At 41.0% G+C, this 14,253-nt stretch overlaps 1 protein-coding gene across 3 annotated transcripts in view; it reads left to right on the top strand.

Moving 5' to 3' along the window:
• Nucleotides 1-14,253, top strand: part of PREX1 (phosphatidylinositol-3,4,5-trisphosphate dependent Rac exchange factor 1) — a 172,686-nt gene that overhangs the window by 140,749 nt on the left and 17,684 nt on the right. For 2 of the 3 annotated variants that reach the window (XM_087749782.1, XM_087749780.1), the window contains exons 18-26: nt 3,759-3,907; nt 4,819-4,904; nt 6,653-6,789; nt 7,238-7,409; nt 8,722-8,909; nt 9,680-9,841; nt 10,379-10,589; nt 11,793-12,054; nt 13,109-13,315. In XM_087749782.1, coding sequence (XP_087605908.1) covers nt 3,759-3,907; nt 4,819-4,904; nt 6,653-6,789; nt 7,238-7,409; nt 8,722-8,909; nt 9,680-9,841; nt 10,379-10,589; nt 11,793-12,054; nt 13,109-13,315 — 1,574 coding nt within the window. The remainder of the gene's footprint in view (nt 1-3,758; nt 3,908-4,818; nt 4,905-6,652; nt 6,790-7,237; nt 7,410-8,721; nt 8,910-9,679; nt 9,842-10,378; nt 10,590-11,792; nt 12,055-13,108; nt 13,316-14,253) is intronic. The other variant, XM_087749781.1, reaches the window with a different exon arrangement.

The following is a 14,253-nucleotide window of genomic DNA, read 5'->3' as shown; positions in this document are numbered from 1 at the left end:
ATAATCATTTGTTTATCCATACAAAACCCTTGAGTGAATAACACCATGTGATCCTCCAGGTTCCGAAATAAGGCACAGACAGACTGAAAGTCTATTTTCTAAAAAGTATTTAGGTGCCTTTTAGCACCTTTTAGAGAGGACTAAATGACTTGCCCAGGGCTTCACAGTAAATTGTGGCAGCACACAGACAGTACTTCTAATTAAAAGTCCACTATAGAATTTTTTAATGTCCACATTCATTTGTTGGTCACTGCTGTAGGCTACAGATAACTCCTGGATGACTCGCCCAATGGAAACAGCTGAAGAGGACGGACTGATTTTAGCAAGTTGAGAATGTCAAATGGGAAGGAATTTTGAACTAAGTTTAATATTAGAATTAAATTATTTCAGTATTCATGATTCTCGTTTGTTTTATGGTCATCAAAGAAACCGATCCTATGCTCTACCTCATGCTCAAAATCAACATAGATTGGCCAAAAATTTTATTAATCTAAACCTCTGCTGTAAACCGTTGCCTGACAAATAATCCTTCTGCCCTTTCTTTGGCCGGATGCCTGTGAAATATCCTGCAAATCTGTTGTGTTTTAAGACAACAGAAGCACACAATTTTCTGAGGAATCTTTTTCTTGATCTTCCAAGACAAACTATCTGTGACCATGAGCCCATCTTTTCAACTTAATCTTAAAATATTGCTCCAAAAAAGAACTAAATCTGCATCTCTCTGAACCAGAGGGCTGTCAGCCCATTCTGGAAAGACCTGAGGTCCAACAGTAATGCATTTCATTACATTCTTGGGCTTTTTTAATGGCTTTGTGATACCAGAAAGATATCCAGCATGTAGTTCTGTGTGGCTCAGCAGCTGTAGGCTGTTTAGAGACCCTATGCCTGCTGTCACAGTCTTTAGGGACAAAAATTAAGACATGGAGCTTTGCTTCACAGTGCCCATCACAGTGCATTGCATTCATTAGGGCTGTCAGACATTAGGCCAGAATAAGATTCCAGGTACACCAGTTAAGTTGGAACAAATCTATTACTTGCATGGATTTATTCAAGATTAACGTATCAGGATTGTGATCTTTTTTTCCTAGTATACCTGGAAAAAAATTGTCATGTGCAGGCTGTGGCAGCACACAGTATTGAACTTCATGCATGTGCAACAAGGGTCTTTGGGGTTTTTATTCAAAATCAGAGTTGCCAAGCATTGTTCTTTCTATTATTAGTGTCTTTTTTCTCCTCAAGATTTTTTAGAAACTGATTTGTGAGCTGTTAGATTTGCCTATGCCAGAAGCAGTTCCCAAACCGTTCAAAAGTTGTTAAAAAAAGAATTGCTGGAACATCAAATTCCTTGCTGATGGGGTACTTGCACTGCAGTTTGGGATCTCTTCACCTGACGTGTGTGTTCAGCTTCTCAGTTTTGGCCCTTAGAATAGCACCCGAGTGGGCACTACTCTCTCCTGCTCCTGAATGATGAGCAGCTCTCGGCCCGGGACTCTCATCTCTGGGAATTGTCCCCCCATGCTCCTGGCAGCAGCTGCCTGTGACCATTAGCACTTGCTCAGCTCACCTTGATGGAGGGTCGCAAAAAATCACATAGCAGTGGTTGGTTGATGTGGAATGTGGCACATCCCATGCCTGTTCCAAGTTCATGTGTCTTCAGAAAGGCCTTCAGAAAGTCAATGTCTCCTCAGTTTGTACCTTATCTTCCTTTCTAACCCAGCTCACTTGCAGGTTAATTGTAGCCATGCTTATTCCCGCAAGTTTTAATCCTGGAACTGGTTTATGACTGACACTCTATCAGAAGGAAGCAACAGTGAAAAAAATTATCCTTTTGGGAGGTGTGGTTGCTGTCTTACTCTGAACAGCCAACTGACAAGCAGAGGTCTGGTTTTGAACAGAGCGTGTTCAACAAGCAGCCAGTTGGCCAACGGCCATGCAGATGAACAGCAAATAGCGAGCTGCTGGCATTTCAGAAAAAACAGTGGCCCGGATCCAGACAACTGCAGTGAGTTGTCATAAGGAGCATCCGTGAGTTGTCATAAGAAGCTCTGTGACACTGTAGGTCCTTACTTTTAAAGATACATGCTGTCTAATCTTCCTTAGCCTGGGTAGTTATATCCCAGTAGAGCAGCAGATTTTTATTTGAAAGTTGCTAGTTTGTAGGGTTTAATATGTGACTTTGTCCCTCATACATTCATGGATTTGCTATGATTATGTGTGCAGATAGGTGTCCCGTATGCACAAGCAATAAGTTAGGAATCTAAAGAGGTCATCCACAGGTAAACTGATTGCAGGTACGCAAAGAGTTTAGCTAATTGCACATACATTAAGTGCATGAGCTACTTTGAGAAAATCAGGCCTAAAACATAATGATTTTAGAAATGTATATAATAATTACTACTTTGTAATAAACTCATCAGTATAAGTAAATGCAAATAGCAGAAACATATCCATTGAATTATAAACCAAAGTTTGTCAAATTCTGTCTTAAGTTAAAATCTCTATTGCTATTTTATCCCTATTATCCATTTTAGAGATTATTTACAAAAAAAGAAAGATGAAAAATGTTCTTTCCAGGTACACAAGAGGATGTTGTCAACTGTAGAGAGCTTGAGAATTAAATCAAGGAGAGCACTTTGTAGTTTTTAATAGCTTTGATTTGAGAAAAAAAGTATAGGTTTTTGTAGGTAAACTGCCTTTCAGACCACAAACCGTATTTAAGAAAAGCCAAGCCATGCATAGACATAGTCAGCAGGGTTTTCCAGTCCTACATCTCCAGATTCATTTCTGCAAGAGGTCAGATTTCATATGTGGGAGTAGTACTGTTTAGACCTCCTTTTTCCAAGTCAAGAAATCTGTCAATGCATTCCAGGCAGAATAGGAAAAGGGTTTGTCACATTTAGAAGAAAGCCCAGCTGCTGGATCCGAAAGTGATTCTAACCTGGGAGGGGTTAATAATATTTTTTTTTTCTTTGTAGTCCATTAAAGGGAATTTTATATTTCTGTGATACCCTAACACCTAATCTAAGGGCTGCTATGTCACATTTTAGCTGGTATAGATCATCAAGAGGTATATTTAGGGTTATTGTACAGTGGGCAGAGTGGACAGAGATCTTGATTCTGTCATCAGATCTGTCTCTGATGTGACCATGACCTAATAACTAAAGTTAGGTGCAAAAGCTAGAAATTAAAATGAAAATGGTGTGACTTTTTAGGCTGATGAAGAGCCAGTACTTCACTTAAAGCAGAGACGGGTTTTTATCACCACTTAAAAACAGGTTACTTATGTGACTAGGTATAGATTGGTTTTGCATGCCTAGTGGTTGAAAACGATGTTCTTGGCTCCCTGTGCCTGAGCTGTAAGTTGTGGGAAGTCACACTTCTGAATCTCACTGGATATTGCAGCCAGTCTATTACAGTCCCCTATTTTTTAGTCCCCTTTTTTTAATATAGTCACCTTTTTTAGTAGTCCCCTATTAAAAAAATTGTAGCAGAATAGTACAAAGATATATGTATATATATGTATATAAGTAATGTGGCATATTTGTACAGATACTGGTGAAATCTCTTTGTTTTCTGTAAATGCAAACAACTTCAAGGGTGACAAATGATTTGATGAACCTACACTGTACATACAGTATTCCATATGACAATAATCCTAGGAACATCCCTAAGTAGAGAACAGTTGAACCTTGGAGCCTGAACTTTCAGAGATGCTGCCAATGATCCAAAGTTTTCTGTGGTATTTGTTTCATTTGCAGATGGCTGGCCTGCAGACGGGAAGAAAAATCTATTCCATTAATGAGGACTTAATATTCCTACGCCCATTTTCAGAAGTGGAAACCATCTTAAACCAGTCCTTCTGCTCACGAAGGCCGCTCAGGCTTCTGGTAGCCACCAAATCAAAAGAGTAAGTGCCAAGATGGGCAGGCAGCAAAGATTATCTAGAAATGTTGATTACTAAATATTTCTTCTACAATTTGTAGCAAAAACTCTGTAAACACTTTGCTACGCAGAAGCTGTTCAATAGGAAAACAAATGACAAATGAAAGAGATACAAGAGTCATGGGTTGTTTTCAGTGATGAACCTTGTGCTTCCAGGACAAGTTAGGATGTATTCTCTTCATACTGCAGTTAACTTTTGGCTTCCTTGTGCACAAACAGAACTGAATCACAAGGATTGTCATTCTGTCTCAGGTGTGAAGCCTCTCAGACTAATATATGTCCAAGGGAAAGCAATTTCCACCCCATTAAAGCTTGGCTTATTTTTGGATGACTCTAAAGATATCAGCCCTTACAGTTTTTCGGTCCATTATTGTATCTTATAATGAGGCTTGGCCCTGTTAATGTCTTGTGCATTATTAGATTCTGTAATCCCAGAATTTGCCATAGAATTGAACGTCTCAGTGAGCACTTAATGCTAAATTCTAGTCCAGGATGTCTTGTGCAGTCTGGTTTTTTTGATGGAAAAGACCCTCAGCTGGTGTAAGTCAGCAGAGCTGCACTGAAGTTTGCCTAGAAATCAAAGGGAATATAAATACTGTAGAAAGTTTCTGTCCTGTGTTATTCACTTAAAGATGAAAGAAATTGGGAAATGCCGAATTTTAATTAACGAACAGAATCACCTGCCTTGGAGAATGAAGATGGAGTGGATGATTTCTTCAGGTCTATGTATTTGTTATTTATTGGTAAACTATGTGGGTGCTTTCTTTAATCCAAAACATGTTTGTGAATGCCGGGGAAAGATGCTGTTAGAACTGCCCAGAGCTCTGGCAGCCTAACTTAAAATGCTGCTTTCTCTTCTCCTTGATTTACCTGCAGGATTATTAAAATCCCAGATTGTCCTGAAGCACTTTGCTTTCAGATACGGGGAGCAGCACCACCATATGTTCATGCAGTAGGAAGAGGTAAGTAGAAAGCCTGTGGTGTAGTTAAGCTTGGAGTACAGCTAAATATATATACCTGTGTATATAAAGTGTCTGTGTGTATGTGTATATATCTCTCAATCAAGAAAGATCCAGGTTGCATTGTCAAACTTGTTCTAAACAAGTTCTGACAACTTATTTTAATAACCATAATGACTAGGAACCCCTGTCATAGAGAAGGCTTGCACTCATATATAAAACCATAGAATAACGAGATAGTTCATGCCTCAAAGTGCTTATAAGCTAAATACAGTCTAAGAAAATGGTATCATTAGTATGAGCTGAGTGTTGGGTTACTAATCCCGTCAACACAAATCAAGGAATAACTTACTTATACAGTAGAAGAAACTTGGGGATACTGCAATTCGCAATACTCCGGAAAGACTCTTGAGAAAGCGTTGTCACCTGAGGTCTTGTAAGCTAGAAATGTGCTTGCATAGTGATCCTAACCTTGTTTCTTCCAAGGCTACTAAGATACAGCTTTACAGCCACAGGGAATAAAAATTAAAAACTGAGGTGGCTGAGGCAAAGTTGAAGTGCAATGCTGTCTATTGCTTCCTCGGTGTTTTTGCCTGTGGTCAGCCACAGTTTGCATCACCGCAGTTGTGAATGTGCTGTGGGATCAGCAGGTTGGTAGACAGCTCGTGTTTCTCAATGGACATCACAAAGTATGATATAAGACTTGAAGACTACTTCTCCCTTTACATTGGCTTATACTGCTATAAATTACCCATATAAGACAGAGGCAAACTGCTTTCCTTGGTCTTTTTAAAAAGAGAAAATGCAGTTTGACAGAGATATTTACTGCTTCTGTCACTGAAATGTGAACTGAGCTGCAAATAAAGCACAGCTCTAACCTTTATTTTCAACAGATGCAGAAAATATGACCTTTCAGACATGTACCACTTCCTTCCTTCAGAACAAATACATATATCCAAATATGTGCAGTTATTATACAGACAACAAGCAGCACCCAAATGCAACAGACAGTGTTCTCGGGGAGACACATTTATTACGCTCTTTCATAACAGCACTGTACCCACTTTTTAACAGTCTGACTGCAAACTGGAAGGGCCAGCTGGAAAGATTCTCCTTTTTCAGGCTTTTGCTAGCAAAAGACAAATTGCATTTGGAATAAAACGGGATGACTTTTAAATGATGGTGCCTTAAAAAAGTTAATCACCTTCACCGTAGATCTCTAGGAGCTGGATTTGGGTCTGAGTCTTGTTCACGTGAATCTGGAATACATCTACTGAGGTTGGTTATTGCACTCTGGACTTACTCTAGTTTTAAGTGCATCATAGTCTTTTTCTTAGACCATGGCAAATTGCATAACATGCAAGTGTTCTGTATCTTTCAAGTGCGACAAGCTGAAACAGATATAACTGTTTACATTTAAGCAAGGCCTCAGCTCATGTGATCATAAGGCTAGAAGAGCCATAAAAGAATCCCAAATGATTTCCCACAGGAATTTCAATTTCTAGCATGAATGCATTTAGGTCTAGGAGGTCTCTGTTTTTCCCAGCACTACTGAAAATATGAAGGATAGATGCGTGATATTTTCCTTACACAACAAAGCTCTCGGAATACTTCGTAGCAAAAGCATGACAGCATTCAACTAGCTTTTCCTTTGTATTCTTCTTAACCAGAAACCCCTTGCAAACTTTCCAGTTTTCTCTTCCACAGTCAGATGGCTTTGCTGTCTAACTCCTCTCCTGTTGATTTTTCAGGTTCCGAGGCTGCAGCTGTAGGCCTTCATCCAGGGCAGTGTATTTTGAAAGTCAATGGGAATAATGCAACACATGGAAATTATACGGAAGTTCTGGAGCACTTTACAGCCTACAGGACCAGACAACAGGAAGCACTGGTATGAATACAAAACCTCAAAGGAAGTACATTCATTCCTGCCCTTCTTCTGTCCCCTCCTTCTTCTGTGCTTTTATGCTCACTAAATATTGAGAAAAACAACTTATACGTATCTCTTTTGACTTATTTACTCCCATGCCAAGGTCCTAGTCTAACTGAGGGAGCTGATTAGAGTTGCCTATAGTTGCAAAACATCTACAAGTAATATGTATGCTAATTCATGTACTGCATACAGTACTAAATATTATAATTGCTAAGACTAGAAGTTCACCCAGATGTTGACCTAGATTTTATATTCTCTGAAGTTCAGAGGAAAGCTGGGGGAATGTTGATATTTCAGCCAACTGAGAAGATATAAAATTGATAGCTAGATTCACCTTTGTAGTCCAAACATAAAGAGATCGGGCATTTTTACTGAGGTCATAGCTGAAGCCTGTATCTCTTGAAAGGGATTGTACCAGTGGGTGTACAGAACACATGAAGATGCTGAGGAGGACAGAGTTCAGCAAGCAGCATCCACTGCATATCTGAACGGCAGTCATTCTGGCTCCAGCAAAGACGACTCTTCACTGGAAGGAGGTGCAGAATTGGATCCCCTTCAAAACAGCCAACAGGAATCAGGTAAAGATTCTCATGGGGGAAGGAAACCTAGGGAAGATTCTGGGACTTCAGGAAGGAAAATTGCAGTAGAAATATAAAGTGTAATTATTATTGTAGAATATCTCTTGTCTTAGTAAAGCTTTATACTAGGATGAGGTCTGCCAGAGGAAGTACTCCTATGCTGTAGTTTATTCGGGAGAATTAAAAAATGAGATACACATAGAAGTCATACCCCTGTGACTCTCTGATCTTTACAAGAGAGCCAGTTTCTGGAATGGAAAGGCTCAGCATTTTTAGAATCATTTGGTAGCCCCTGCAAACCAGGAATTTATGGGCAGTAGCAGCTGGAGAGGGAAGGTCTGCAAGTAACTCCACCTAGAATAATTTACATTTTCTGTGAATTAAGATTAAAGATTAAGATTTCAGCAAGTTTTCAGAGCATGTTACCACTGTGTCAGCAGAAGGTGTAGATGTATTTCCTCCAACTTAGAAAAGTGTAACTCATAAAAACCACTGCTTTCCTTCATGTTGAGAGCTTATTCAGAAAAGTAGATGTTAGGGGGGAGGATGCTGAATCCGGATTAAATCCAAAGGACTGAGCCTAGAGTCTCTGAATGCCATTGGCAACTTCTCCAGGAAGACATGCACGTCTTTGTCGATCCCATCTAAGGTCTGGTGAGCCTGGGAATCTAATGGTCACACAATGCAGCTCCACAGTGGAGCAGCTGGAGCAGTGCCCTGGTAGAGGCATGGGAGCAATTCTTTGGCAAATCTCAACCTGACTATAACCGAAATCTGTTCTCTGGTGACAATAGCATTGCTGTGTGCAAAAAATGTTATCTCCTCCCCCCACCCCTGCCCTGCCGTCTCAGTCTTAGAGCTGTGCAGAACGTGCATCTGGAGCATTTCCCAAAATTGGACAGAAAAGTGGCAGTCTTCCAGAGGGTCATTACAAACAAGACTCTGAGATTAACATCCTTCACTTCCCTTTGAAAGCTTCTGCTGGGGCCTGTGTGTCTGAATGCTGAACAGAACTAAAAGTAATGTCCTGTGCACGGATGTGTGCATGCACACATGGAAGAACATCAGAATGTGGATTGGAGCACGTGGGCTGTCTAAACCTCTGTCACTGGCTCCAGTGGTGGCCAAGAGCAAATGTCTTCCTCAGAATATCCTCCCAGCCTCTAGCAGTATGTTGTTCAGAGACTCCTTGAGCCAAAGGTTGTGTCTTTGTGCCTTTGCATTTAATACTTCTCAACAGGGTTCTCTTCCCTGTGCGTGCCTGTATTCATGCGTGCTGCCAAACACCTCTAATGACTTATTTTGGTTCCAGCCCAGACACCACAGACCAACAGCTCTCCACTGATCATCGGTGAAGAAACACCTCTCATTAGCCTGACTGTGGATAACACCCACCTGGAGCATGGGGTGGTGTACGAGTATGTCAGCAGCGCAGGAATCAAATCTTTTGTCCTGGAGAAAATTGTGGAACCAAAAGGTTGCTTCAATCTCACTGCAAAGGTACCGGAAAACGTACATGGCCAGCATCATTCCTAAACAGAACAGGGAAGCCAAAAATAGAGGCATTTCTCTGGTGGCTTGGCTTGGCTCTTCAGATGAGGTAGCACATGGTCTTCTCAACCCTGCCCGGAGTTTTCTTCATTGGAATGCACCACGTTATAACAGCTCGTTTGGTACGAGCGAGTCAGCAAATGCTTCCAGGATTCTAGCTGTTGAGGTAGAGGGAGGGGAGCCCTCAGCTGTGGAATTCTCACTTTTATCTGTCTGGTAACCTGCTCTTTGCTGATACTCAAGATTAATCTTTTCAGGCAAGAATTTGCTTTACCTTGGAAGAAAATCAAGCAGCTTTTTACCGTCTGATAGGCTGGATGGGTCACAAAGGAAGGAAGGAGAACTGCTGCTATTGGAAAGCAGCAGTGCACTTAGTATTTTGGTCATCTGTTAAAATAATGAGCTAGCAGTAAATGTTTCTGTCACATCCCAGTAACATTATTACTATGTCCCATGGAAGCATGCCAGAGCAGGTAACTTTGATAGTGCACAGGGGATATTTTGGTCCATTTCAGTTATTCTAAAAATTTTTGAGGAATGTTTTATGACTCTGGGGATTAGACACGACAGTGATTTTCAGGCAGTAAGGCAACTTGTTCTGAAGGCAGCTTTATGCAACCATGACAACATGGGGGCTTTGCCACTTATTCAGTGGAAGAAAACTGTATTTTCCCTCACTGTCAAGTCTCATATCATTGACATCCTCTCTTTCTGTTTAGATTTTAGAGGCCTTTGCTGCAGAGGACAATCACTTCGTAAGGAATTGCAAAAGACTTATATCCCTAAGCAGTGCTGTGGCCACCATGCCCCAGTATGAATTCCGGCAAATCTGTGACACTAAGCTGGAAAGCATTAGCAGAAGGTTCACAAACTACCAAGAGGTACAACACTACTAGTTATCGGTGAAGTCTCAGGACAACTGGGTCTTAGTATTCTTTATTAATGAATCTGAGCTGCGTTAGAGGTAGGTGTCCTAGAGGCATGAAAACAGCTCTGCAAGTTATTGAAATTGCAAGTTTTGAGGAAAAAGGACCTTACCTGTAAATCACTCCTTTCAGCTTGTCAGAGCTGTGGCTTCTAACATATTACTGCAGGTTCATTTCCACCGTATCAGTGAGTAAATATGACAACAGAATGATCAGTGTCTGATTTAACATGAACATAAGTGCAGTGTATCGTAGTGCAAACAAACTGTGTGCTTTTGTGCGCAATTACCTGAGCTGTTTGAAAAGAGAGTCCTAGAAGGTAGAGCTAATTGCTTTCATCTGTTGTTTTATGAGCTTTTTTTTTTTTAATGTGTTATTCCAGCTGCAGCAGAAATCATATGGTTCTGGAATAGGAGGCAGGAAAAGGATTGTCTGTATTGCATCATAATTTCTTGCAAGTGAAGTAGCACATGCTTGCTTTATTTCTCCCAGTTTGCAGATGAATTGAAAACAAAGGTGAGCCCAGCCTTCAAGCAAGCCATCATGGAACCACATTCCCTCAACAGCATGGATTTCTGCCCCACCAACTGCCATGTTAACCTCATGGAGGTATCGTACCCCAAAAACACTACCTCAGCAGGGAGGTCGTTCAGCATTCGCATTGGACGGAAACCCTCTATTATTGGCCTCGATCCAGAACAAGGTGATAAAATCAACTTCCAAATCATACTGATTTTATCTGCATAAAAAGTTGTGTCTTTCCACTGCTCAGCAAGGTCAAAAGAAGTTCCAAAGAAACATAGTCTTGCCAGTACCCTTTTTTCTTCCTTAAAATTTTATAGTAAAATGACAGCCTCCTTGCGTTGTAAAATAGTAATGCCTTTATGCACAGAGGGCCTTCAGGTCAGATGTTTTTACTGGCTAAAGCAGTGTGGTCATCTCATGATAATTTAAGTATCCTGGAGTATTGTTTGCAATTAGTAGAGGTGACTTACTGACTAAAAGAAAAGTGAATGGGGCCTAATAGTAGTGCTAGTGCTGTGAAGAGAGGCTACGTTCAGGGGGAAAGCATGAGTCAATCAGATTGTAGTGCTGTTTTCTTTGGTCATTACTAAAGAAATTCCATCCATGGGAGCTGAAAGTCTCTACTCTGTCAAGGGGATCTATTTTCTGACAAATAGCTGCTACATAGCATTTATGCTACAACCCGATTATTTGAGTTCCAACATTTCTTCATCATGATCTCACCTAATGTGCTTCTGATTCATTGTCTTGTGAAGGTCAGAGTGCAGGAATGTTTGGAAGAGACACAGGGAAGTGTAGACGAACCAATCTTCTGAAGAATGGCATTGACTATTCAAAATGAGGTCGATAAAGAAGCCCTGCTCACTTGAAGATATTAAAATTTCATAGTATTTTTAGTGTAAGCTACGGTGGTTAGCAAAGTACCATACCAAAACTGTCAGCAGTTTTAAATGAAAAGGAATTTTATTTATCTTCTGTGAGGTCCTAATCCTATATCTTTATATATATGTGTGTGTAAATGTTTGTAAAGCTGGAATAATAACACAGACCAATTTCTGAGAACCTGACTTCATTAACATTTCAACAAATGCTTTTAGATACTATCCATGTTGCCTATATGAGTACATGTGTGGACTTCCCTAATTTAACCTGTTTCTGGACTGCAGTAAATTCAAAACATCTTGTTGGCATGCCAGGAAAAGAAGAACTTTTTTTATTTATTTATTTTAAAGAATGTTTTTACCTTAGAATGTAATTATGTAAAATAATTCTGTGACATTTTGTTTTTCCTGTTAAAATTCCACCTGTCCTAAACTATCATTATTGGGATGGAGTGGGGAACGTCATGGGAGCCATACTAACTAGACCCTTCAATGTTTAGTAGGTACCGTAAATCCAGTCTCATATACTCAACATTGCATCACCACTATGGCTGCACCGTCCTGGAGATGTCTGACCCCAGAAGATGGCGATCTTGACGGTAGCTTTGGCCAGCAGAATGGAGGAACAATTCAAGAAGAAAGGGGACTCAGTTTTCTGCTGAAACAGGAAGATCGGGAGATACAGGACTCATACTTGCACCTTTTTAACAAACTTGACATTGCTGTGAAGGAAATGAAGCAATATGTCGTTCAGATAAATAAGTGAGTAAAGGATCCTGTATGCAGTGCCAAGAGCAGTTCTGATAAAACGGAGGCATTAACCTCAGAAAACGGGTTGTGCCTATCGGCCCCAGCTGTCGTACTCTTACGCTCACCTATTCACACGTGCACTTGCATTACAGCTCCTTGCTGGTTGTGTCAAACCTACTCCTGTGCAGATCTACCAGTATATATATTATTGTCCTTTGCTCCTGAAAGTCTACCTGAATTCAACAGCCACTGTTTCACTTACTATATGTTCCAATTTAAGAATCTATTTGGTGCCACCTGCAGTTTTGGAATTCCATACGGAGTCCCTACCTTTGAGATTTTGTCTGTCATAAGGCAGACTAAGCAAAACTTGTGATTTCAGGCAGCTTCCTCTGCGGCACCTATGTTTTCCTTTCCTCTTTTTCTCTTTTTCTCTTTTTCTTTTTCTCATCATGGGTCTCCTAGCAGCAGTAAGGAAGGATTTGAGTAGTGCGTCTGTGTATTGTGCATAACTGGCAGGAGTTTGGTAGCAGGGGCTGCAGGGGTGATCTGTGTGGGAGAAGGCCATAAGCTGCCCTAAGCTGCTCACAGCCACTTCCAGGAATCCCAGTAACAAAAAAGAACAGCCCATCGTACACCAAAACTTCAGCTGGCCGTTAAAGCATGTGGAGCCTTGGCTTAAACATGTTTAAGAAAGGGCAGCAGCTGCTGGGTAGAGCCGGCGAGCTGAGGCGCTGCCACAGAGGAGAAACCCAGCACCTTGGATGGAGAAAGTGGGGACTTTGGTGAATTAAGAACAGAGCCCTTTCAGGCCACCATGGTTACGGTGATTAAGCTGTACCTCATGAAGTTCGGGTACGTATGGAAACAGGGCCTTTTGTGAACTGAGATTCCTGGACTTCAATGAACCCCTTTCAGAGCTCGCAGTTTTACATATCTGTAGTCTATGTAAAATGCTGGCAAGGTTGCTTTTGGTTTCACATAGGTGAATTCCATCCTGAGTCATTATACCTCATTTGTGAGACTTCCCACCAGTCCCTGAGAGCTGTATGTGTTACTTTTGCAGACTTTTGTCCACCATAACAGAACCTACAGAAGGTGGTGCCTGTGAGCCACCATCTACTGACGAGACATCTCCACCTTCCCTGGGAACAGAAGAGAGTGATCCTGACAAAGCTGAGCACGGTGGAATCAAGAAGGTCTGTTTCAAAGTTTCTGAGGAGGATCAGGAAGACTCTGGACACGACACAATGAGTTTCAGAGACTCCTACAGGTCAGTCTAAAGATTGTGCCACTTTTACCTTACTAATATAATGTTTTGAAGCTCTAATCCAGGTATGGATTCAATAAGCAGGAGGACCTTGTGTGGTTTTTTTTTTTACCCAAAACCACACAATTGTCACATGAACTCTTGCTAAAATTATGCTGTAGTACCTGCAGCTCTTTTCCTCATCTTTGTCTGTCTCATTTTCTCTCAATATTATAGTAGTAGATGACAAATTGATAGATGAGGATTCTTTTCTAGAGCAGATTATCCACTATTTACATACACCAGCAGGTACATCTTGCATGACTAAAATGACCAGGTATCAATTTCGATTTTCTGAAGTGTGGTACATGTGCATGAACATGGTGCATTTCTCCATGGTTCACCAGAAGGACTTCACGTGATCTTAATCTGAACAGTGTCCGTGGAGTAACGTCTGTGAAAAGGAAGCAATCGAAGAGAATGAGATTGTAAGTTTTGACGCAAGTGTGCATCTGTTGCTGTGCCATGAGGATCACCGCTCTTTGTGGGGCTCTGTGAGGAGGAACGATGAACAGCCATGTGAGGAGTCCTAGCAGAGCGGAGGTCCAGATTACCCCAAGGTGTATCTTCATTCCTGTTACGAGTGTTTTCTCAGAGCTTTTCTGTTCCCAAGAATTCTTCTGTTCTTGGGATTACGTGAACAGAGTTGCACATCAAATATGAGGCTGCTGCACTTGCTTTATTTAACTACGACGTCTAGAATTCTGTGTCTGGGCTGAGGTTTGCCTGGTTCTGAACTGTGCTGCTCGCATCACAACGAGCAGTATAGTAGTAGAAAGCACCAAAACCCAGCAGACCTGACAGACCTTCAGCGGACACTGCATTTTTGCTGATCTGATGACCCTCAGAACAATTGTAAGATCTTCTGATTGGCTTTTTGACAGTTGTTGAAAGTCTCAGTT

The sequence above is a fragment of the Nipponia nippon genome, unplaced genomic scaffold, assembly GCF_047370975.1.
Source record: "Nipponia nippon isolate SJK-2023a ecotype South Korea unplaced genomic scaffold, ASM4737097v1 scaffold_13, whole genome shotgun sequence".
NCBI classification, from domain to species: Eukaryota; Metazoa; Chordata; class Aves; order Pelecaniformes; family Threskiornithidae; genus Nipponia; species Nipponia nippon.
This window is presented reverse-complemented; position numbering and strand designations above follow the sequence as displayed.